The sequence below is a fragment of the Salmo salar genome, chromosome 02 (assembly GCF_965601325.2).
Source record: "Salmo salar chromosome 02, fSalSal1, whole genome shotgun sequence".
NCBI lineage: Eukaryota > Metazoa > Chordata > Actinopteri > Salmoniformes > Salmonidae > Salmo > Salmo salar.
Window position 1 is genome coordinate 11,777,233 of NC_138292.1, and position 23,832 is coordinate 11,801,064.

The window sequence follows — 23,832 nt, forward strand, 5'->3', positions numbered from 1 at the left end:
GTGGCTACTCCTGGCTAACGTTTTCTGTCCCGAAGCGAGCACCAGTTAGCCTTGAGCTAGCCTTGAGCTAGGCCCATCTCACAGCTAGCCGAAGAAGTCCACCAGCCAATTCTTGGGCTACAATACCTCTTTTGCCAATTGGCCTGGACCCTTTACTGCCGACATGGAGCACCGCCGATCCATCATGACTGGTCTGCCGACGTAACCTTCCGAGGTGGTTTCAACAGGCCCTCTCCGTTGCGACGTTGTGGGAGGCCCATCTGCCAGCCCCGGCCCGCTAGCCTTCTGAATCGCCGTGTCTCCAGCTCTGCCTAGCATAGTAGCAACTACTGAATTGGCTCTCTGATTCACCTATTGCTACTCATTGGACCCTATGATCACTCGGCAAAACATGCCTCTCCCTAATTTCAATATGCCTTGTCTATTGCTGTTTTTGTTAGTGATAATTGTCTTATTTCACTGTAGAGCCCCCAGCCCTGCCCAATATGCCTTAGATAGCCCTTTTGTTGCACCCCCCATACATGCGGTGACCTCACCTAGCTCATCTGGTGCCTCTAGAGACAAAACCTCTCTCATTGTCACTCAATGCCTAGGTTTTACCTCCACTGTACTCACATTCTACCATACCCTTGTCTGTACATTATGCCTTGAATCTATTCTTCCACGCCCAGAAATCTGCTCCTTTTACTCTCTGTTCTGAATGCACTAGACGACCAGTTCTTATAGCCTTTAGCAGTACCCTTATCCTATTCCTCCTCTGTTCCTCTGGTGATGTAGAAGTTAATCCAGGCCCTGCAGCCCCTAGCACCAGTCCCATTCCCCAGGCGCTCTCTTTTGTTTACTTCTGTAATCGTAAAAGCCTTGGTTTCATGCATGTTAACATTAAAAGCCTCCTCCCTAAGTTTGTTTTATTCACTGCTTTAGCACACTCCGCCAACCCGGATGTCCTAGCCGTGTCTGAATCCTGGCTTAGGAAGGCCACCAAAAATCCAGAAATGTTCATCCCCAACTACAACATTTTCCGACAAGATAGAATTGCCAAAGGGGGCGGAGTTGCAATCTACTGCAGAGAAAGCTTGCAGAGTTCTGTCATTCTATCCAGGTCTGTGCCCAAACAATTCAAGCTTCTACTTTTAAAAATCCACCTTTCCAGAAACAAGTCTCTCACCGTTGCCGCTTGTTATAGACCCCAGCTGTGCCCTGGACACCATATGTGAATTGATTGCCCCCCATCTGTCTTCAGAGTTCATACTGTTAGGTGACCTAAACTGGGATATGCTTAACACCCTACAATCTAAACTAGATGCCCTCAATCTAACATAAATTATCAAGGAACCTACCAGGTACAACCCTAAGTCCATAACCATTGGCACCCTCTTAGATATCATCCTAACCAACTTGCCCTCTAAATACACCTCTGCTGTCTTCAATCAGGATCTCAGCGATCACTGCCTCATTGCCTGCGTCCGTAATGGATCCGTGGTCAAACGACCTCCACTCATCACTGTCAAACGCTCCCTAAAACACTTCAGCAAGCAGGCCTTTCTAATCGACCTGGCCCGGGTATCCTGGAAGGATATTGACCTCATCCCGTCAGTAGAGGATGCCTGGTTGCTCTTTAAAAGTGCTTTCCTCAACATCTTAAAAAAGCTGGCCCTATTCAAAAAATGTAGAACTAAGAACAGGTATAGCCCTTGGTTCTCCACAAACTTGACTGCCCTTGACCAGCACAAAAACATCCTGTGGCATACTGCATTAGCATTGAATAGCCCCCACGATATGCACCTTTTCAGGGAAGTTAGGAACCCAATATACACAGTCAGTTAGGAAAGCTAAGACTAGCTTTTTCAAACAGAAATTTGCATCCTGCAGCACTAATTCCAAAATGTTTTGGGACACTGTAAAGTCCATGGAGAATAAGAGCACCTCCTCCCAGCTGCCCACTGCACTGAGGCTAGGAAACACTGTCACCACCGATAAATCTACGATAATCGATCATTTCAATAAGCATTTTTCTACGGCTGGCCATGCTTTCCACCTGGCTACCCCAACCCCGGCCAACAGCTCTGCACCCCCTGAAGCAACTTGCCCAAGCACCCCCTGCTTCTCCTTCACCCAAATCCAGTCAGCTGATGTTCTGAAAGAGCTGCAAAATCTGGATCCCTACAAATCAGCTGGGCTAGACAATCTGGACCCTCTCTTTCTAAAATTATCCACCAACATTTTTGAAACCCCTATTACTAGCCTGTTCAACCTCTCTTCCGTATTGTCTGAGATCCACAAAGATTGGAAAGCTGCCGCGGTCATCCCCCTCTTCAAAGAGGGGAGACACTCTAGACCCAAACTGTTATAGACCTATATCCATCCTGCCCTGCCTTTCTAAAATCTTTGAAAGCCAAGTTAACAAACATATCACCTACCATTTCGAATCCCACCGTACCTTCTCCACTATGCAATCTGGAGAAGGCTTTCGACTCTGTCAATCACTGCATTCTTAGCCTTGGTTTCTCAAATGACTGCCTTGCCTGGTTCGCTAACTACTTCTCAGATAGAGTTCAGTGCGTCAAATCGGAGGGCCTGTTGTCCGGGCCACTGGCAGTCTCTATGGGGGTGCCACAGGGTTCAATTCTCGGGCCGTCTCTTTTCTCTGTATATATCAATGATGTCGCTCTTGCTGCTGGTGATTCTCTGATCCACCTCTACGCAGACGACACCATTCTGTATACATCTGGCCCTTCTTTGGACACTGTGTTACCTAACCTCCAAACGAGCTTCAATTCCATACAACCCTCCTTCCGTGGCCTCCAACTGCTTTTAAATGCTAGTAAAACTTGATGCATTCTCCTCAACCGATTGCTGCCCACACCCGCCTGACTAGCATCACTAATCTGGACAGTTCTGACTTAGAATATGTGTACAACTACAAATACCTAGGTGTCTGGTTAGACTGGAAACGCTCCTTCCAGACTCACATTAAGCATCTCCAATCCAAAATTAAATCTAGAATCTGCTTCCTATTTCGCAACAAAGCCTCCTTCACTCATGCTGCCAAACATACCCTCGTAAAACTGACTATCCTACCGATCCTTGACTTCGGCGATGCCATTTACAAAATAGCCTCCTTACGCTCTACTCAGCAAACTGGATGTAGTCTATCACAGTGCCATCCATTTTGTCACGAAAGCCCCATATACTACCCACCACTGCGACCTGTATGCTCTCGTTGGCTGGCCCTCACAACATATTCGTCGCCAAACCCACTGGCTCCAGGTCATCTATAAGTCTTTGCTAGGTAAAGCCCCACCTTATCTCAGCTCACAGGTCACCATAGCAACACCCACCCATAGCACGCGCTCCAGCAGGTATATTTCACTGGTCATCCCCAAAGCCAACACTTCCTTTGGCCGCCTTTCCTTCCAGTTCCCTGCTGCCAATGCATGGAACGAATCGCAGAAATCACTGAAGCTGGAGACTTATATCTCCCTCTCAAACTTTAAGCAACAGCTGTCAGAGCAGCTTACCAATCACTGTACCTGTACACAGCCAATCTGTAAATAACACACCTAACTACCTCATCCCCATATTATTACTTACCCTCTTGCTCTTTTGCACCCCGGTATCTCTACTTGCACATCATCATCTGCACATCAATCACTCCTGTGTTAATGCTAAATTGTAATTATTTCACCTCTATGGTCTATTTATTGCCTTACCTCTCTACTCTTCCTCATTTGCACACACTGTACAAAGATTATTACAATTTTTTTAATTTGTTTTTTCTATTGTGTTATTCATTGTACGTTTGTTTATATGTAACTCTGTGTTGTTTGTGTTGCACTGCTTTGCTTTATCTTGGCCAAGTCGCAGTTGTAAATGAGAACTTGTTCTCAACTGGCCTACCTGGTTAAATAAAGGTGAAAAAATTAAAAATAATTAATAAATACAAAAAATAAAATAATGTTATATTATGTATATATATACAGTGTTGTAACGATGTGAAAATGGTTAAAGTACAAAAGGGAAAATAAATAAACATAAATATTGGTTGTATTTACAATGGTGTTTGATCTTCACTGATTGCCCTTTCCTTGTGGCAACAGGTCACAAATCTTGCTACTGTGATGGCACACTGTGGTATTTCACCCAGGAGATTATCACAATCAGGTTTGCTTTCTTTGTGGGTTTGTGTAATCTAAGGGAAATATGTGTCTCTAATATGGTCATACATTTGGCAGCAGGTTAGGAAGTGCAGCTCAGTTTCCACCTCATTTTGTGGGCAGTGTGCACATAGGCAGACCTGGCTCTCAAGAGAAGACAGGCTATGGCGGCCTTTCTTAATAGCAAGGCTATGCTCACTAAGTCTGTACATAGTCAAAACTTTTCTTAAGTTTGAGTCATTCACAGTGGTCAGGTATTCTGCCACTGTGTACTCTCTGTTTAGGACCAAATAGCATTCTAGTTTGCTTAGTTGTTTTGTTAATTCTTTCCAATGTGTCAAGTAATTATCTTTTTGTTTTGTCATGATTTGGTTGGGTCTAAGTGTGTTGCTGTCCTGGGGCTCTGTGGGGTCTGTTTGAGTTTGTGAACAGAGCCCCAGGACCAGCATGCTTAGGGGACTCTTCTCCAGGTTCATCTCTCTGTAGGTGATGGCTTTGTTATGGAAGGTTTGGGAATCGCTTCCTTTTAGGTGGTTGTAGAATTTAACGACTCTTTTCTGGATTTTGATAATTAGCGGGTATCGGCCTAATTCTGCTCTGCATGCATTATTTGGTGTTGTATGCTGTACACAGAGGATATTTTTACAGAATTCTGCATGCACAGTCTCAATTTGGTGTTTGTTCCATTTTGGGAATTCTTGGTTGGTGAGCAGACCCCAGACCTCACAACCATAAAGGGCAATGGGTTCTGTAACTGAATCAAGTATTTTTAGCCAGATCCTAATGTCGAATTTTATGTTCCTTTTGATGGCATAGAATGCCCTTCTTGCCTTCTCTCTCAGATCGTTCACAGCTTTGTGGAAGTTACCTGTGGCGCTGATGTTTAGGCCAAGGTATGTATAGTTTTTTGTGTGCTCTACGACAACTGTGTCTGGATGGAATTTGTATTTGTGGTCCTGGCGACTGGACCTTTTTTAGAACGTCATTGTTTTTGTCTTACTGAGATTTACTGTCAGGGCCCAGGTTTGGTAGAATCTGTGTAGAAGATCTAGGTGTTGCTGTAGGCCCTCCTTGGTTGGTGACAGTCTCTCTCTCTCTCTCTCCCTCTCCCTCTCTCTCTCTCTCTCTCTCTCTCTCTCTCTCTCTCTCTCTCTCTCTCTCTCTCTCTCTCTCTCTCTGTCCCTCTCTCTTCCCTTTCTCTCTCTCTCTCTCTCTCTCTCTCTCTCTCTCTCTGTCCCTCTCTCTTCCCTTTCTCTCTCTCTCTCTCTCTCTCTCTCTCTCTCTCTCTCTCTCTGTCTCTCTCTCTCTCTCTCTGTCCCTCTCTCTTCCCTTCTCTCTCTCTCTCTCTCTCTCTCTCTCTCTCTCTCTCTCTCTCTCTCTCTCTCTCACTTTATGTCTCTCTGTCTGTCTCTGTCTCTCTCTCTCTCCCCCTCTCTAAAATGTTAGTGCAGTTGATTGTGCACTGCAGGGTCCACAGGGTTGACCGTGCACCCAGGCCCCAGGGCCTACTTCAGTCTGCTCTCAGTGTGATCCAGTGCTGGGGGATTGTGTCTAATGTCTCTAATGGTGACCCTCTACTGTTGGCACCGGGCCACTGCAGACTGAATGGAGCATCACACTTCCATTGTGAGGGCCACACAAAAGGGTGTTTGTTACAGAGCTGAATCGGACAGGACTGTTGTGCAAGCCTACCTGCTGTGCTTGTGTGTGTATGTGTTTGGATGTTTGTGTGTGTTTGTGTGTACCGCTTGGACTTATCTGTTGGGCCTGGTACGGTGGTGTCTGGTGTTATGTCTGTGTGGGGGTTGTCTGCACGCTTCTCCTGCTGGTTGATTTCAACATTTGTTTTCTTTCAGAATGTGAGGGCTGTCATCCTCAGGATGGCTCTCATCTACAAACCCCCATAGCACAATTTGTCACAATTCTGTCAGGGATGTTTTTGTTGTCCTTGTTTAGGATTGTCACTGGGGAAGCTCTGTTGTTGTTGACAGGGGCTATGACCTTGTCTCCATGGAGATGGGAGGCAGAGTCGATCTCTGTGTATTTCAACAACCTGGGAGACATTGGTGACACCCCCTTTAGTTCTCTCCTCTGTTGTCTCCTCTGTTGTCCCTCAACAGACATTGTTGTCATGGGATTGCTTTGGGGGAGGAGAGGATTTGGATAAAGACAAGTGTGAAACTAGATATTTATACATAAGTTCTGTTCATAGTAACTCAAGTGTATTCAGGGTAGCATAGTATTGAGTAGCATTTTACCACTACGGTTACCTGTGAAAGCTTGCCTGCTCCACAGTGATTAGATCTAGCCCTGTGAAAGCTTGCCTCCTACACAGTGATTAGATCTAGCCCTGTGAAAGCTTGCCTCCTCCACAGTGATTAGATCTAGCCCTGTGAAAGCTTGCCTCCTCCACAGTGATTAGATCTAGCCCTGTGAAAGCTTGCCTCCTCCACAGTGATTCGATCTAGCCCTGTGAAAGCTTGCCTCCTCCACAGTGATTCGATCTAGCCCTGTGAAAGCGTGCCTCCTTCACAGTGATTAGATCAAGCCCTGTGAAAGCTTGCCTCCTACACAGTGATTAGATCTAGCCCTGTGAAAGCTGCCTCCTCCACAGTGATTCGATCTAGCCCTGTGAAAGCTTGCCTCCTCCACAGTGATTAGATCTAGCCATGTGAAAGCTTGCCTCCTCCACAGTGACTCGATCTAGCCCTGTGAAAGCTTGCCTCCTACACAGTGATTACATCTAGCCCTGTGAAAGCTTGCCTCCTACACAGTGATTCGATCTAGCCCTGTGAAAGCTTGCCTCCTACACAGTGATTCGATCTAGCCCTGTGAAAGCTTGCCTCCTCCACAGTGATTCGATCTAGCCCTGTGAAAGCTTGCCTCCTCCACAGTGATTCGATCTAGCCCTGTGAAAGCTTGCCTCCTCCACAGTGATTCGATCTAGCCCTCTGAAAGTAGTTCACCCAGAGTGTTGATGTCTATGTCTATATCCATACCTCTCTGCATCAGACCATGTGGAAAGTTTAATGATACAGTAGGCTATGTACACACCTGGCTGTCACAACTGGAGACCTCGTTCATAAACCCCCACATTCCAGTATTATATGTCTTCAGTTTAGAAACCTGGGGTCCAAGAATATGAGGTCCTTAAGGTTAAATAGCAGGAAACCGTTTTCCAACAAAACAAGCTTTTATTCTGTATGCTTTTTAAAAGTTGAAGTCAGACAAATTAATTTTTAACATCAAATGTAACTCATTTACATAGGGTCACTGTGTTGTGGAACAAAGTTATTAAAATTCATTCTCTCTCTCTGTCTGTCTTTCTCATCAGAAGAGGCAAGAAGCACAGCATCATCCTCCGGACACAGTTATCTGTCAGAGTTCACGCTTGTATCGGTGAGTGAAACACTTTTCATTTTGAAGCACTGTCTTTTCATTTGGAAGCATTGTGGGTATTTAAGTTGCGACTGTAAAATGTGGAGGTATCTGGAGTCAGACAGTGTTGCTAATGTCAACCTCTGCTGCATCACCTGCACATCTCATTAGAATATATAGTCTGTTTGACTACTTATTGGATGATTGAAAATTATCGCACTATCACTCACAGCTGCTAGGTACAGTAAATAATACATAACATAATAATAATAATAATACAAATAATAATGCATAATAATAATAATACAAATATAATAAGTCGTAATACAAATAATAATACAAATAATTATACATAATAATAAGACATCATAATAATACATTATAATAATCATAATTATAATAATACATTATAATACAAATATTAATAATAATACTTAATAATGCAACTAATAATACATAACATAATAATAATAAAAATAATAATACATAATAATAAAAATAAAAATAATTATACATAATAATAATAAAAATAATGATACATAATAATAATAATAACTATAATAATAGTAATACATAATAATAATAATAATAATAATACATAATAATAATAATAAATAAATAAATAATACATAATAATTAAAATAATAATAATAATAATAATAATAAAAATAATAATACATATGAATAATAATAAACATAATAATACATAATAATAATAATATCAAAAATATAATACATAATAATAGTAATACATAATAATAATAATGAATAATAATAATACATAATAATACATAACATAATAATAAAAAATAATACATAATAATAGTAATACATAATAATAATAATAATAGATAATAATACATAATAATAATAATGAAAATAATATCCATAATAATAATACATAATAACAATAATAGATAATAATAATAATACAAATAATAATAATACAAATAATGGTAATACATAATAATAGTAATAATACATAATAATAGTTATACATAATAATAATAATAATAATACATAATAATAGTTATACATAATAATAATACATAATAATAGTTATATATAATAATCCATAATAATAGTAATAATACTACATAAAAATAATAATCCATAATAGTAATACATAATAATAATAATAAAAATAAAATAATACATAATAATAAGAACTGTAATAATAAAAATAAAAATAAATATACATAATAATAATAATAAAAATAATAATACATACTAATAATAACAAACATACTAATACATAATAATAATAAAACATATATAATACATAATAATAGTAATACATAATAATAATAATAATAATAATAATAATACATAATAATAATAATGAAAATAATATCCATAATAATAATAGATAATAATAATAATAGATGATAATAATAATAATACAAATAATAATAATACAAATAATGGTAATACATAGTAATAATACTACATACAAATAATAATACATAATAATAATTATACATAATAATAGTAATAATACAAATAATAGTAACACATAATAATAGTAATAATACATATAAATAGTAATATATAATAATAGTAATAATACATAATAATAGTAATATATAATAATAGTAATATTACTAATAATAGTCATATATAATAATAGTAATAATAATACATAAAATAATAATACATAAAAATAATAATACATAATAATAATGCATACTAATAATTAGTAATAATAATAATACAAATAATACATAGTAATAATAACAATACATAATAATAATATTACATACTAATAATAATATGACATAATAATAATTATACATAATAACAATACATAATAGTTATATTACGTAATAATAATAAAAATGCTAATACTAATTATACATAGTAATAACACATAATAATAATACATTATAATATATAATATATAATAAAACATAACAATAATAATACATAATGCATATGAAGAAGAATACATAATAATAATACAAAGAATACATAAAAATAAAAGTGATACATATTAATAATAATACATAATAATAATAATACATAATAATAATTCATTATAATATAAAAAGACATAATAATGATAATAATAATAATATTCCATAATAATAATAATAACACATAATAATAATACATTATAATATAAAAATACATAATAATAATATATATTAGTTAGTAATAATTATTATTATTATTATTAAAAAAAATAATAATACATTGCCTAATCTGGAATTTACAGATCGCATTGCTGTGTGCTCCATTTTATACACCTGTCACCAACTGCTGAAATAGCCAAATCCACTAATTTGAAGGCATGTCCACATACTTTTGTTTATGTAGTGTACATGGTATTTCTAAAGAGTCAAAGTCACTGTGCAGTCAACTACTCTATATCATCATTATATCGTCTGCCACTTCTCCACTGTGTTCCACTGCATCGGCTGATGAATCTGAATCTGAATCTGAACAGATGAAACCTTCTGGGAGAGTGAGGAAAGCATAGAGGTTGTTATGTTGGTTGTTTTGGAGACGTCTCCCTCTCCCTCCATCATGTTTTATGGCCTTGTTTTAACGCGCTCCACGCTTGATTCCTACGTCAATAAAACAGGCCTCATAATGAGAGGAAATAAGTAGAGTGATTATAGGCCTGCACACACACACACACACACACACACACACACACACACACACACACACACACACACACACACACACACACACACACACACACACACACACATTACACACACACACACACACACACACACACAGACACACACACAGACACACATTACATACATACATATACACACACACACACACACACACACACACACACACACACACACACACACACACACACACACACACACACACACACACACACACACACACACACTTAGTAAATCAGTCAAAGCTATTGTTTGGGTCACGGTCATTCTATTTCTTTGTATATTTCTGTGTTGAGCTCACTGTTTCCATGTGGATGTTAATACTGTGTTTAGTTGGGAACACGTTCCTCCTCCTGATTTATCTTGATGTCCTGTCCTGTCTCTCAGACACAGTATTACCTGACCGTTCGGCCTTGGAGAGGACTTGGAGAGGAGTGTGTGTGTGTGTGTGAGAGAGAGAGAGAGAGAACTGCTCTAAAAGACTGGTTTAAATGATAGTTAGTGAGAGACTAGCCCAGTTATGTCCCAGTCTAAAGCTGACTCAAACCTGCCCTCCACATCACATTCAACAGCAGTAGCAAAGTCAAACAGTGCATTCATAGGTTGTGTGTAATACATTTAAGTACATAATTGTTTTTAATAAGTATTATAATACAAACACGTCCAGCCTGCTTCACTTAATGATGAGTCAGAGCTGGTCTGTGCTCTGGGGATCCTTGCGTGCCCATATACCAAGGTGCTCTGTTCTGTGCAGGTTGGCAGCAAGGCAGTGCTGCAGGCTGCTGCACGTTGACTCTGGCTGCGTCCCAACTGCCACCTTCTTCTTCTCTGACCAGGGCCCAGATGTAGTGAACTGTGTAGTGAATAGAGTGCCATTTGAGATGCAGCCAGTGACAGAGACCATGGAGAGGAGTGCACGTGGCTCTCTCCTGCAGACACACAGGGCCTCCTCCTCCTCTCCTCTCCTCTCCTCTCCTCTCCTCTCCTCTCCAGGCTGCCAGGGTTAAAATAACTCAGCAGGGTTAGCCTGGAAAAGCCATTAAGCCACGAGCTGTCGGATTTTAATTTGGCCTTTTTCAAAAGTGTTATTTAAGTGTACCAAGGCAAGGACAGAGGCATTCTAACTTTGAAATGCCGTGTGAAATCCAGGCTATGATTTTCAGAAACTATAGCAGTCGTTTTCTCTGCTAATCCATTATACCTGCTGCTTGCATGGTATGTATCATGGAAACATTAGGAAACTCCACTTGATTTTATTTATTTTTACTGGGAGTTTTTTTTCGAGCCCTAAAAATACTGTCTTTTAACTATTGGCAAGACATGAGACATGAGGCAAGACAGCTCTAGTCTAGCCCAGCCTGCCAGGTGAACCTAACCTGCCTAGGTCCTGTGAGGCAAGACAGCTCTAGTCTAGCCCAGCCTGCCAGGTGAACCTAACCTGCCTAGGTCCTGTGAGGCAAGACAGCTCTAGTCTAGCCCAGCCTGCCAGGTGGCCCTAACCTGCCTAGGTCCTGTTTGTGCATGCAGAGTACAATGTGGATTTATTTCATATGAAGCGCTCCTATCTTCCTATTATTTCCTGGCACTTTGATTTTGACATTTAAAACAGTATTGTATATGTTGGCTTTTACTGTTAGTTAACTGACTTTGCTCCAGGGGACTTCTGGGTCATAGATTCCATCATATCGAAGGCGGTTTAATGAGCGTACAGACAGAAACCATGTAGAGCAGTGATGGCCAACTGGCGGCCTGTTGAAGACCAGGAACTCAGGAGGGTCTCTACTTACTGTTGAGAGTTAGAATAGTAGAAAACACAAGGTGACATTTCTAAATGTGGTTGTGGATCAGCAGTTATTCTCTTGTTAAGTCAGTCACTGACAGTCAGTCAATTAGTCCATGTCAGCTAACACTTTTTACATTGGTAAGTTAGTCTAGCGACCAGATATCTAAGAGTAGTAATCATGGTTTAATCACCGGCCGAGGGTCCCTCATTGATTTTGTTGGTCAGTCTCACTTGCATATCATATTAAAAACAGCATTAAAAACATTTCTCTCCACCTTTTGCCAAAATGAATAGAATTGCAACGAACTTGCTTTAATACTGCAACATTTTTCTACACCCCATGGCAAAATGTGTAGAAATGTACGAAATTAAATCTAAAACGTACATTTCTCTGTGCTGTCAAGAAGGGGGCCGCTAAAAAGTTTTGCTCCCAATGTGGTCTTAGTGACTGGACGAGCTGTTGATCAGTGAACACCTCACCTACAGTACATACAGGCTACTCTGCTGTGAGGGAATCTGTTCTGCTGTGAGGGACTCTGTTCTGCTGTGAGGGACTCTGCTCTGCTGTGAGGGACTCTGCTCTGCTTTCTGCTGTGAGGGACTCTGTTCTGCTGTGAGGGACTCTGCTCTGCTGTGAGGGACTCTGCTCTGCTGTGAGGGACTCTGCTCTGCTGTGAGGGACTCTACTCTGCTGTGAGGGACTCTGTTCTGCTGTGAGGGACTCTGCTCTGCTCTGCTGTGAGGGACTCTGCTCTGCTGTGAGGGACTCTGTTCTGCTGTGAGGGACTCTGCTCTGCTCTGCTGTGAGGGACTCTGCTCTGCTGTGAGGGACTCTGCTCTGCTGTAAGGGACTCTGCTCTGCTGTGAGGGACTCTGCTCTGCTCTGCTGTGAGGGACTCTGCTCTGCTGTGAGGGACTCTGCTCTGCTGTGAGGGACTCTGCTCTGCTGTGAGGGACTCTGCTCTGCTGTGAGGGGCTCTGCTCTGCTGTGAGGGACTCTGCTCTGCTGTGAGGGACTCTGTTCTGCTGTGAGGGACTCTGCTCTGCTGTAAGGGACTCTGCTCTGCTGTGAGAGACTCTGCTCTGCTGTGAGGGACTCTGCTCTGCTGTGAGGGACTCTGCTCTGCTGTGAGGGGCTCTGCTCTGCTGTGAGGGGCTCTGCTCTGCTCTGCTGTGAGGGGCTCTGCTCTGCTCTGCTGTGAGGGACTCTGTTCTGCTGTGAGGGACTCTGCTCTGCTGTAAGGGACTCTGCTCTGCTGTGAGGGACTCTGCTCTGCTGTGAGGGACTCTGCTCTGCTGTGAGGGACTCTGCTCTGCTGTGAGGGGCTCTGCTCTGCTGTGAGGGGCTCTGCTCTGCTCTGCTGTGAGGGACTCTGCTCTGCTGTGAGGGACTCTGTTCTGCTGTGAGGGACTCTGTTCTGCTGTGAGGGACTCTGCTCTGCTGTGAGGGACTCTGTTCTGCTGTGAGGGACTCTGTTCTGCTGTGAGGGACTCTGCTCTGCTGTGAGGGACTCTGCTCTGCTGTGAGGGACTCTGTTCTGCTGTGAGGGACTCTGCTCTGCTGTGAGGTACTCTGTTCTGCTGTGAGGGGCTCTGCTCTGCTGTGAGGGACTCTGTTCTGCTGTGAGGGACTCTGCTCTGCTGTGAGGGACTCTGTTCTGCTCTGAGGGACTCTATTCTGCTGTGAGGGACTCTGCTCTGCTGTGAGGGACTCTGTTCTGCTGTGAGGGACTCTGTTCTGCTGTGAGGGACTCTGCTCTGCTGTGAGGGACTCTGCTCTGCTGTGAGGGACTCTGCTCTGCTGTGAGGTACTCTGTTCTGCTGTGAGGGGCTCTGCTCTGCTGTGAGGGACTCTGTTCTGCTGTGAGGGACTCTGCTCTGCTGTGAGGGACTCTGTTCTGCTGTGAGGGACTCTATTCTGCTGTGAGGGACTCTGCTCTGCTGTGAGGGAATCTGTTCTGCTGTGAGGGACTCTATTCTGCTGTGAGGGACTCTGCTCTGCTGTGAGGGACTCTGCTCTGCTGTGAGGGACTCTGTTCTGCTGTGAGGGGCAACAGGTGGCTGTCAACTTAGTGAGTAGTAGGAGAGTCATCATCCACTTAGAGAAGGCCAGAACTGGGCGGTTAATCTGTCTGCTGTGACTGACTGACTGCCCCCCTCCCCAGGATCAGATAAACCCTCTGCACTGTACACACAGGTTGAATTCCAATTGACACCCTGCATAGTGCACTACTTTTGACCAGAGCCCTATAGGGAATAGGGTGCAATTTGGGACACAGCCACAGAGCAGAGGAAGAGCAAGGAGAAGGAGAACAGGGATTTCATGGAAAGATGTGGGCTAATGCCAATCTTATTAGGTTTGAGGGAAAAACATGACTTGGCCCAAGTAGGATTAGTTCACTCCAGTCTCTTCTCTGTCCTCTATTCTCAGCTCTAACTGTCCGTATGGAATGGATTCATCCTGGCAGTGCTTTGCGTGTATTGTGCCGGTTGGTTTATTGATATTGTCAGACTAAAATATATATTTTTCTTCTAGTGACAGTTTGTATGTCATGAAACAACACGGCATCTCCTGTTCTGTTCCCTCTGAGTTACTGCACCATGGGAGAAGCAGGCCTCTGTTCCCTCTGAGTTACTGCACCATGGGAGAAGCAGGCCTCTGTTCCCTCTAAATTACTGCACCATGGGAGAAGCAGGCCCCTGTTCCCTCTGAGTTACTGCACCATGGGAGAAGCAGGCCCCTGTTCTCTCTGAGTTACTGCACCATGGGAGAAGCAGGCCCCTGTTCCCTCTGAGTTACTGCACCATGGGAGAAGCAGGCCTCTGTTCCCTCTAAATTACTGCACCATGGGAGAAGCAGGCCCCTGTTCCCTCTGAGTTACTGCACCATGGGAGAAGCAGGCCCCTGTTCTCTCTAAATTACTGCACCATGGGAGAAGCAGGCCCCTGTTCCCTCTGAGTTACTGCACCATGGGAGAAGCAGGCCACTGTTCCCTCTGAGTTACTGCACCATGGGAGAAGCAGGCCCCTGTTCCCTCTGAGTTACTGCACCATGGGAGAAGCAGGCCGCTGTTCCCTCTAAATTACTGCACCATGGGAGAAGCAGGCCCCTGTTCCCTCTGAGTTACTGCACCATGGGAGAAGCAGGCCTCTGTTCCATCTAAATTACTGCACCATGGGAGAAGCAGGCCTCTGTTCCCTCTGAGTTACTGCACCATGGGAGAAGCAGGCCTCTGTTCCCTCTAAATTACTGCACCATGGTAGAAGCAGGCCTCTGTTCCCTCTAAATTACTGCACCATGGGAGAAGCAGGCCTCTGTTCCCTCTGAGTTACTGCACCATGGGAGAAGCAGGCCCCTGTTCCCTCTGAGTTACTGCACCATGGGAGAAGCAGGCCTCTGTTCTCTCTAAATTACTGCACCATGGGAGAAGCAGGCCTCTGTTCCCTCTAAATTACTGCACCATGGGAGAAGCAGGCCCCTGTTCTCTCTAAATTACTGCACCATGGGAGAAGCAGGCCCCTGTTCCCTCTGAGTTACTGCACCATGGGAGAAGCAGGTCCCTGTTCCCTCTAAATTACTGCACCATGGGAGAAGCAGGCCCCTGTTCCCTCTGAGTTACTGCACCATGGGAGAAGCAGGCCCCTGTTCCCTCTGAGTTACTGCACCATGGGAGAAGCAGGCCCCTGTTCCCTCTGAGTTACTGCACCATGGGAGAAGCAGGCCTCTGTTCTCTCTAAATTACTGCACCATGGGAGAAGCAGGCCCCTGTTCCCTCTAAATTACTGCACCATGGGAGAAGCAGGCCCCTGTTCCCTCTGAGTTACTGCACCATGGGAGAAGCAGGCCTCTGTTCTCTCTAAATTACTGCACCATGGGAGAAGCAGGCCCCTGTTCCCTCTGAGTTACTGCAGCATGGGAGAAGCAGGCCCCTGTTCTCTCTGAGTTACTGCACCATGGGAGAAGCAGGCCCCTGTTCTCTCTGAGTTACTGCACCATGGGAGAAGCAGGCCCCTGTTCTCTCTAAATTACTGCACCATGGGAGAAGCAGGCCCCTGTTCCCTCTGAGTTACTGCACCATGGGAGAAGCAGGCCCCTGTTCCCTCTAAATTACTGCACCATGGGAGAAGCAGGCCTCTGTTCCATCTAAATTACTGCACCATGGGAGAAGCAGGCCTCTGTTCCCTCTGAGTTACTGCACCATGGGAGAAGCAGGCCTCTGTTCCCTCTAAATTACTGCACCATGGGAGAAGCAGGCCTCTGTTCCCTCTAAATTACTGCACCATGGGAGAAGCAGGCCCCTGTTCTCTCTAAATTACTGCACCATGGGAGAAGCAGGCCCCTGTTCCCTCTGAGTTACTGCACCATGGGAGAAGCAGGCCTCTGTTCCCTCTAAATTACTGCACCATGGGAGAAGCAGGTCCCTGTTCCCTCTAAATTGCTGCACCATGGGAGAAGCAGGCCCCTGTTCCCTCTAAATTACTGCACCATGGGAGAAGCAGGCCTCTGTTCCATCTAAATTACTGCACCATGGGAGAAGCAGGCCCCTGTTCCCTCTAAATTACTGCACCATGGGAGAAGCAGGCCCCTGTTCCCTCTGAGTTACTGCACCATGGGAGAAGCAGGCCTCTGTTCCCTCTAAATTACTGCACCATGGGAGAAGCAGGCCTCTGTTCCCTCTAAATTACTGCACCATGGGAGAAGCAGGCCCCTGTTCCCTCTAAATTACTGCACCATGGGAGAAGCAGGCCTCTGTTCCCTCAGGGGGATCTGATCCTAGATAGCCAGTACGTCTCTGTGAGGAAGGGCTCACTGTGATGGGGCTGATGGGGTTTAACCTCCCTCTTTAAAGAATTGGTGCATCCATTGTAAATCCCAGATTGTGGAATGGGTTCTAAATCAGTCCAAGTGCTGAACACACCTGAGCTGTTTCTATAGTTAGTTCATCCCTGTTTATACCTCATACAAGACTGATGGCCTCAAGGCTTGGTCAAGCACTTGATCTAATGTCTGTCATTGACAGCTCTTTGGTGTTACATTTCAGGAACATTTAGGAGAGTAGTAATGTACACAACTTTGCTCATGGTTTCTGTACAGCTAGAGAAAAACATTAGATGGCTAATTTTCAGAGCTGTGACTGGGAGGCCTTGTCTCTCTCTCTGTCTCTCTCTCTCTGTCTCTCTCTCTCTCTCTCTCTCTCTCTCTCTCTCTCTCTCTCTCTCTCTCTCTCTCTCTCTCTCTCTCTCTCTCTCTCTCTCTCTCTCTCTGTGTGTCTCTCTGTGTCTCTGTGAGCTTGTGCGTGTGTGTGTCGTAAACCACTGAATTTTTGACAAGACCTAATCCAGGTTCCTTAATCATAGTCATTAGCACGCACAAACATATGGTTCGCCACGCCAGGGAAAACCTGTGCAACAAAGCCTGCGGCCAGAGGGAGAAGCAAAGTGTTCAGCCAATGAGCTAATGGTTTATTAAACTACTCTTTACCCATCCAATTCTGACACCATGATTCGTTGTAATCAGGGAGTCGAGCAGTCTGGGGCTTTTGGGCCCTAAAACGTCCAAACAAGCGCCACATGGTGATTCTTCTGGGCCTGGGAGAGCTCAGAGTGGGTCCCTGTTAACCTCACATACTTACAGACTGTTATTACTGTTAACCTCACATACTTACAGACTGTTATTACTGTTAACCTCACATACAGACAGTCTGTTTATTACTGTTAACCTCACATACATACAGACTGTTATTACTGTTAACCTCACATACTTACAGACTGTTATTACTGTTAACCTCACATACTTACAGACTGTTATTACTGTTAACCTCACATACAGACAGTCTGTTTATTACTGTTAACCTCACATACTTACAGACTGTTATTACTGTTAACCTCACATACTTACAGACTGTTATTACTGTTAACCTCACATACATACAGACTGTTATTACTGTTAACCTCACATACTTACAGTCTGTTATTACTGTTAACCTCACATACTTACAGACTGTTATTACTGTTAACCTCACATACATACAGACTGTTATTACTGTTAACCTCACATACATACAGTCTGTTATTACTGTTAACCTCACATACATACAGTCTGTTATTACTGTTAACCTCACATACAGACAGTCTGTTATTACTGTTAACCTCACATACATACAGACTATTATTACTGTTAACCTCACATACTTACAGTCTGTTATTACTGTTAACCTCACATACTTACAGTCTGTTATTACTGTTAACCTCACATACTTACAGACTGTTATTACTGTTAACCTCACATACTTACAGACTGTTATTACTGTTAACCTCACATACAGACAGTCTGTTTATTACTGTTAACCTCACATACTTACAGACTGTTATTACTGTTAACCTCACATACAGACAGTCTGTTATTACTGTTAACCTCACATACAGACAGTCTGTTATTACTGTTAACCTCACATACATACAGACTATTATTACTGTTAACCTCACATACTTACAGTCTGTTATTACTGTTAACCTCACATACATAGTCTGTTATTACTGTTAACCTTACATACTTACAGACTGTTATTACTGTTAACCTCACATACATACAGCATTTTATTACTGTTAACCTCACATACAGACAGTCTGTTATTACTGTTAACCTCACATACAGACAGTCTGTTATTACTGTTAACCTCACATACATACAGACTATTATTACTGTTAACCTCACATACTTACAGACTGTTATTACTGTTAACTTCACATACATACAGACTGTTATTACTGTTAACCTCACATACTTACAGACTGTTATTACTGTTAATCTCACATACATACAGTCTGTTATTACTGTTAACCTCACATACATACAGTCTGTTATTACTGTTAACCTCACATACATAGTCTGTTATTACTGTTAACCTCACATACAGACAGTCTGTTATTACTGTTAACCTCACATACATACAGACTGTTATTACTGTTAACCTCACATACTTACAGACTGTTATTACTGTTAATCTCACATACTTACAGACTGTTATTACTGTTAACCTCACATACAGACAGTCTGTTATTACTGTTAACCTCACATACATACAGTCTGTTATTACTGTTAACCTCACATGCATACAGTCTGTTATTACTGTTAAATTCACATACAGACAGTTTGTTATTACTGTTAACCTCACATACATACAGTCTGTTATTACTGTTAACCTCACATACATACAGTCTGTTATTACTGTTAACCTCACATACATACAGTCTGTTATTACTGTTAACCTCACATACAGTCTGTTATTACTGTTAACCTCACATACAGTCTGTTGTTACTGTTAACCTCACATACATACAGTCTGTTATTACTGTTAACCTCACATACATACAGTCTGTTATTACTGTTAACCTCACATACATAGTCTGTTATTACTGTTAACCTCACATGCATACAGTCTGTTATTACTGTTAACTTCACATACTTACAGACTGTTATTACTGTTAACTTCACATACAGATAGTCTGTTTATTACTGTTAACCTCACATACAGATAGTCTGTTTATTACTGTTAACCTCACATACATACAGTCTGTTATTACTGTTAACCTCACATACAGACAGTCTGTTATTACTGTTAACCTCACATCCATAGTCTGTTATTACTGTTAACCGCACATACATACAGACTGTTATTACTGTTAACCTCACATACAGACAGTCTGTTATTACAGTTAACCTCACATACTTACAGACTGTTATTACTGTTAACCTCACATACATACAGTATTTTATTACTGTTAACCTCACATACTTACAGTCTGTTATTACTGTTAACCTCACATACAGACAGTCTGTTATTACTGTTAACCTCACATACAGACAGTCTGTTATTACTGTTATTCTCACATACATACAGACTGTTATTACTGTTAACCTTACATACTTACAGACTGTTATTACTGTTAACCTCACATACAGACAGTCTGTTATTACAGTTAACCTCACATACTTACAGACTGTTATTACTGTTAACCTCACATACATACAGTATTTTATTACTGTTAACCTCACATACTTACAGACTGTTATTACTGTTAACCTTACATACATACAGACTGTTATTACTGTTAACCTCACATACATACAGACTGTTATTACTGTTAACCTCACATACAGACAGTCTGTTTATTACTGTTAACCTTACATACTTACAGACTGTTATTACTGTTAACCTCACATACATACAGCATTTTATTACTGTTAACCTCACATACTTACAGACTGTTATTACTGTTAACCTCACATACTTACAGACTGTTATTACTGTTAACCTCACATACAGACAGTCTGTTATTACTGTTAACCTCACATACTTACAGACTGTTATTACTGTTAACCTCACATACTTACAGAATGTTATTACTGTTAACGTCACATACATACAGCATTTTATTACTGTTAACCTCACATACAGACAGTCTGTTATTACTGTTAACCTCACATACAGACAGTCTGTTATTACTGTTAACCTCACATACATACAGACTATTATTACTGTTAACCTCACATACTTACAGACTGTTATTACTGTTAACTTCACATACATACAGACTGTTATTACTGTTAACCTCACACACTTACAGACTGTTATTACTGTTAACCTCACATACAGACAGTCTGTTATTACTGTTAACCTCACATACTTACAGTCTGTTATTACTGTTAACCTCACATACAGACAGTCTGTTATTACTGTTAACCTCACATACAGACAGTCTGTTATTACTGTTAACCTCACATACATATAGACTGTTAGTACTGTTAACCTTACATACTTACAGACTGTTATTACTGTTAACCTCACATACAGACAGACTGTTATTACTGTTAACCTCACATACTTACAGTCTGTTATTACTGTTAACCTCACATACATAGTCTGTTATTACTGTTAACCTCACATACATACAGTCTGTTATTACTGTTAACCTGACTTCCCACAGTCTGTTTATTACTGTTAACCTCACATACATACAGTCTGTTATTACTGTTAACCTCACATACAGACAGTCTGTTATTACTGTTAACCTCACATCCATAGTCTGTTATTACTGTTAACCGCACATACATACAGACTGTTATTACTGTTAACCTCACATACAGACAGTCTGTTATTACAGTTAACCTCACATACTTACAGACTGTTATTACTGTTAACCTCACATACATACAGTATTTTATTACTGTTAACCTCACATACTTACAGTCTGTTATTACTGTTAACCTCACATACAGACAGTCTGTTATTACTGTTAACCTCACATACAGACAGTCTGTTATTACTGTTAACCTCACATACATACAGACTGTTATTACTGTTAACCTTACATACTTACAGACTGTTATTACTGTTAACCTCACATACAGACAGTCTGTTATTACTGTTAACCTCACATACTTACAGACTGTTATTACTGTTAACCTCACATACATACAGTATTTTATTACTGTTAACCTCACATACTTACAGACTGTTATTACTGTTAACCTTACATACATACAGACTGTTATTACTGTTAACCTCACATACATACAGACTGTTATTACTGTTAACCTCACATACAGACAGTCTGTTTATTACTGTTAACCTTACATACTTACAGACTGTTATTACTGTTAACCTCACATACATACAGCATTTTATTACTGTTAACCTCACATACAGACAGTCTGTTATTACTGTTAACCTCACATACTTACAGACTTATTACTGTTAACCTCACATACATACAGACTATTATTACTGTTAACCTCACATACTTACAGACTGTTATTACTGTTAACTTCACATACATACAGACTGTTATTACTGTTAACCTCACATACTTACAGACTGTTATTACTGTTAACCTCACATACAGACAGTCTGTTATTACTGTTAACCTCACATACTTAGTCTGTTATTACTGTTAACCTCACATACAGACAGTCTGTTTTTACGGTTAACCTCACATACATACAGACTGTTATTACTGTTAAACCTCTTCAGCGTCAAAATCCAGCGAAAAATCATATCGGCAATTAGCATAAAAAAAAATCATAATTAAAAAAAAATATATATATATATATATATATATTTTTTATATAGATACACCTCTCCTGAATCGACCCACGTCGTCCGATTTCAAAAAGGTTTTACAGGAAAAGCAAATCATTAGATTATGTTAGATGAGTCCATCGTAAAAAGCAGCAACATAGCCATTTTCCGACCAACCACTTGCATCACAAATAACCAAAAACAGCTAAATGCAGCACTAACCTTTTACAAACTTCCTCAGATGACACACCTAGGACATCATGTTATACAATGCATGCATTCTTTTGTTCAATAAAGGTCATATTTATATATAAAAACAGCATTTTACATCGGCGCGTAACGTTGACTGACTATTTTCCCCTCAAATGCGTCCCGGGAAACAGCGCATAATTCCATTTATTACTATTCGAAAACGATTTTTTTTATTTATATTGTCAATCTAACATTTATAGATGAATATCTCTTGAGAACACCTGTCATACCAGATTTTAAATTAACTTTACTGGGTAATCACACTTTGCGATAAAAGGAGATGCGATACACAGAAAATGAGCTAATAAACCGAGCTCGGCGCCATCTTGGAACAATCGCATGTCACATCTCATCTTGTATAATATTGTCAATAATCGCCTACCTTTAGTTGTCTTCATCAGAAAGCACTTCCTGGAATCCCAGGTCCACAACAGATGTATTTTCGGTCGAAAAAGTCCTTCCTTCACGTTCCATTAGCCTGCTGTTGGTAGCGCGTCCTAGGGCTCTCTCCAAATTCTCCGAGGTGCGCAGCCTGAAGTTTCGCCTGTAGGTTTGTTCAAACATGTCAAACGTTGTAAAACATTAATCTTCAGGGCCTGTAACACCAAGAGAGCCAATAAGATTCGAGGGGGATGATTTCATTGTGTTTCAAACCGTTTACAAAGGTGGGGGTAGACATGGCCGCCGGCGTCATAATGGTGATGGCCCATCCCCTGTGACCAATTTCCAATGCGTGTCATTCACTGAGTTTCGTCTGTATAAGGCTCAAACCACTGTGAAAAGACTGGCGACATCTAGTGGAAGCAATAGGAAGTGCTCACTGAACCATTGTTAACGGTGTGATTTATAGGGAAAGATGAGAAGTCGAGTCCACAATTCTGAATTCCACTTCCTGTTTCAATCGGTCTCGGGGTTTTGACTGCCATAGGAGTTCTGTTATACTCACAGACACCATTCAAACAGTTTTAGAAACTTTAGGGTGTTTTTTATCCATATATAATAAGTATATGCATGTCCTAGCTTCTGAGTTTGATTAGTAGGCCGTTGAAAATGGGAACAAATTTTTTTCAAAATGCGCTGTGGCGCCCCCTATCCTAGGGTATCCTCAACCTTACATACTTACAGACTGTTATTACTGTTAACCTCACATACAGACAGTCTGTTATTACTGTTAACCTCACATACTTACAGTCTGTTATTACTGTTAACCTCACATACATAGTCTGTTATTACTGTTAACCTCACATACATACAGTCTGTTATTACTGTTAACCTCACATGCACACAGTCTGTTTATTACTGTTAACCTCACATACATACAGTCTGTTATTACTGTTAACCTCACATACAGACAGTCTGTTATCAAATCAAAATCAAATCAAATGTATTTATATAGCCCTTCGTACATCAGCTGATATCTCAAAGTGCTGTACAGAAACCCAGCCTAAAACCCCAAACAGCAAGCAATGCATGTGAAAGAAGCACGGTGGCTAGGAAAAACTCCCTAGGAAAAACTCCCTAGAAAGGCC

At 41.3% G+C, this 23,832-nt stretch overlaps 1 protein-coding gene across 3 annotated transcripts in view; it reads left to right on the plus strand.

The window, feature by feature from the left end:
- LOC106574139 (FH1/FH2 domain-containing protein 3) overlaps window positions 1-23,832 on the plus strand; it is a 273,559-nt gene that overhangs the window by 37,886 nt on the left and 211,841 nt on the right. For all 3 annotated transcript variants that reach the window (XM_082959703.1, XM_082959705.1, XM_082959707.1), the window contains exon 3: window positions 7,492-7,556. In XM_082959703.1, coding sequence (XP_082815829.1) covers window positions 7,492-7,556 — 65 coding nt within the window. The remainder of the gene's footprint in view (window positions 1-7,491; window positions 7,557-23,832) is intronic.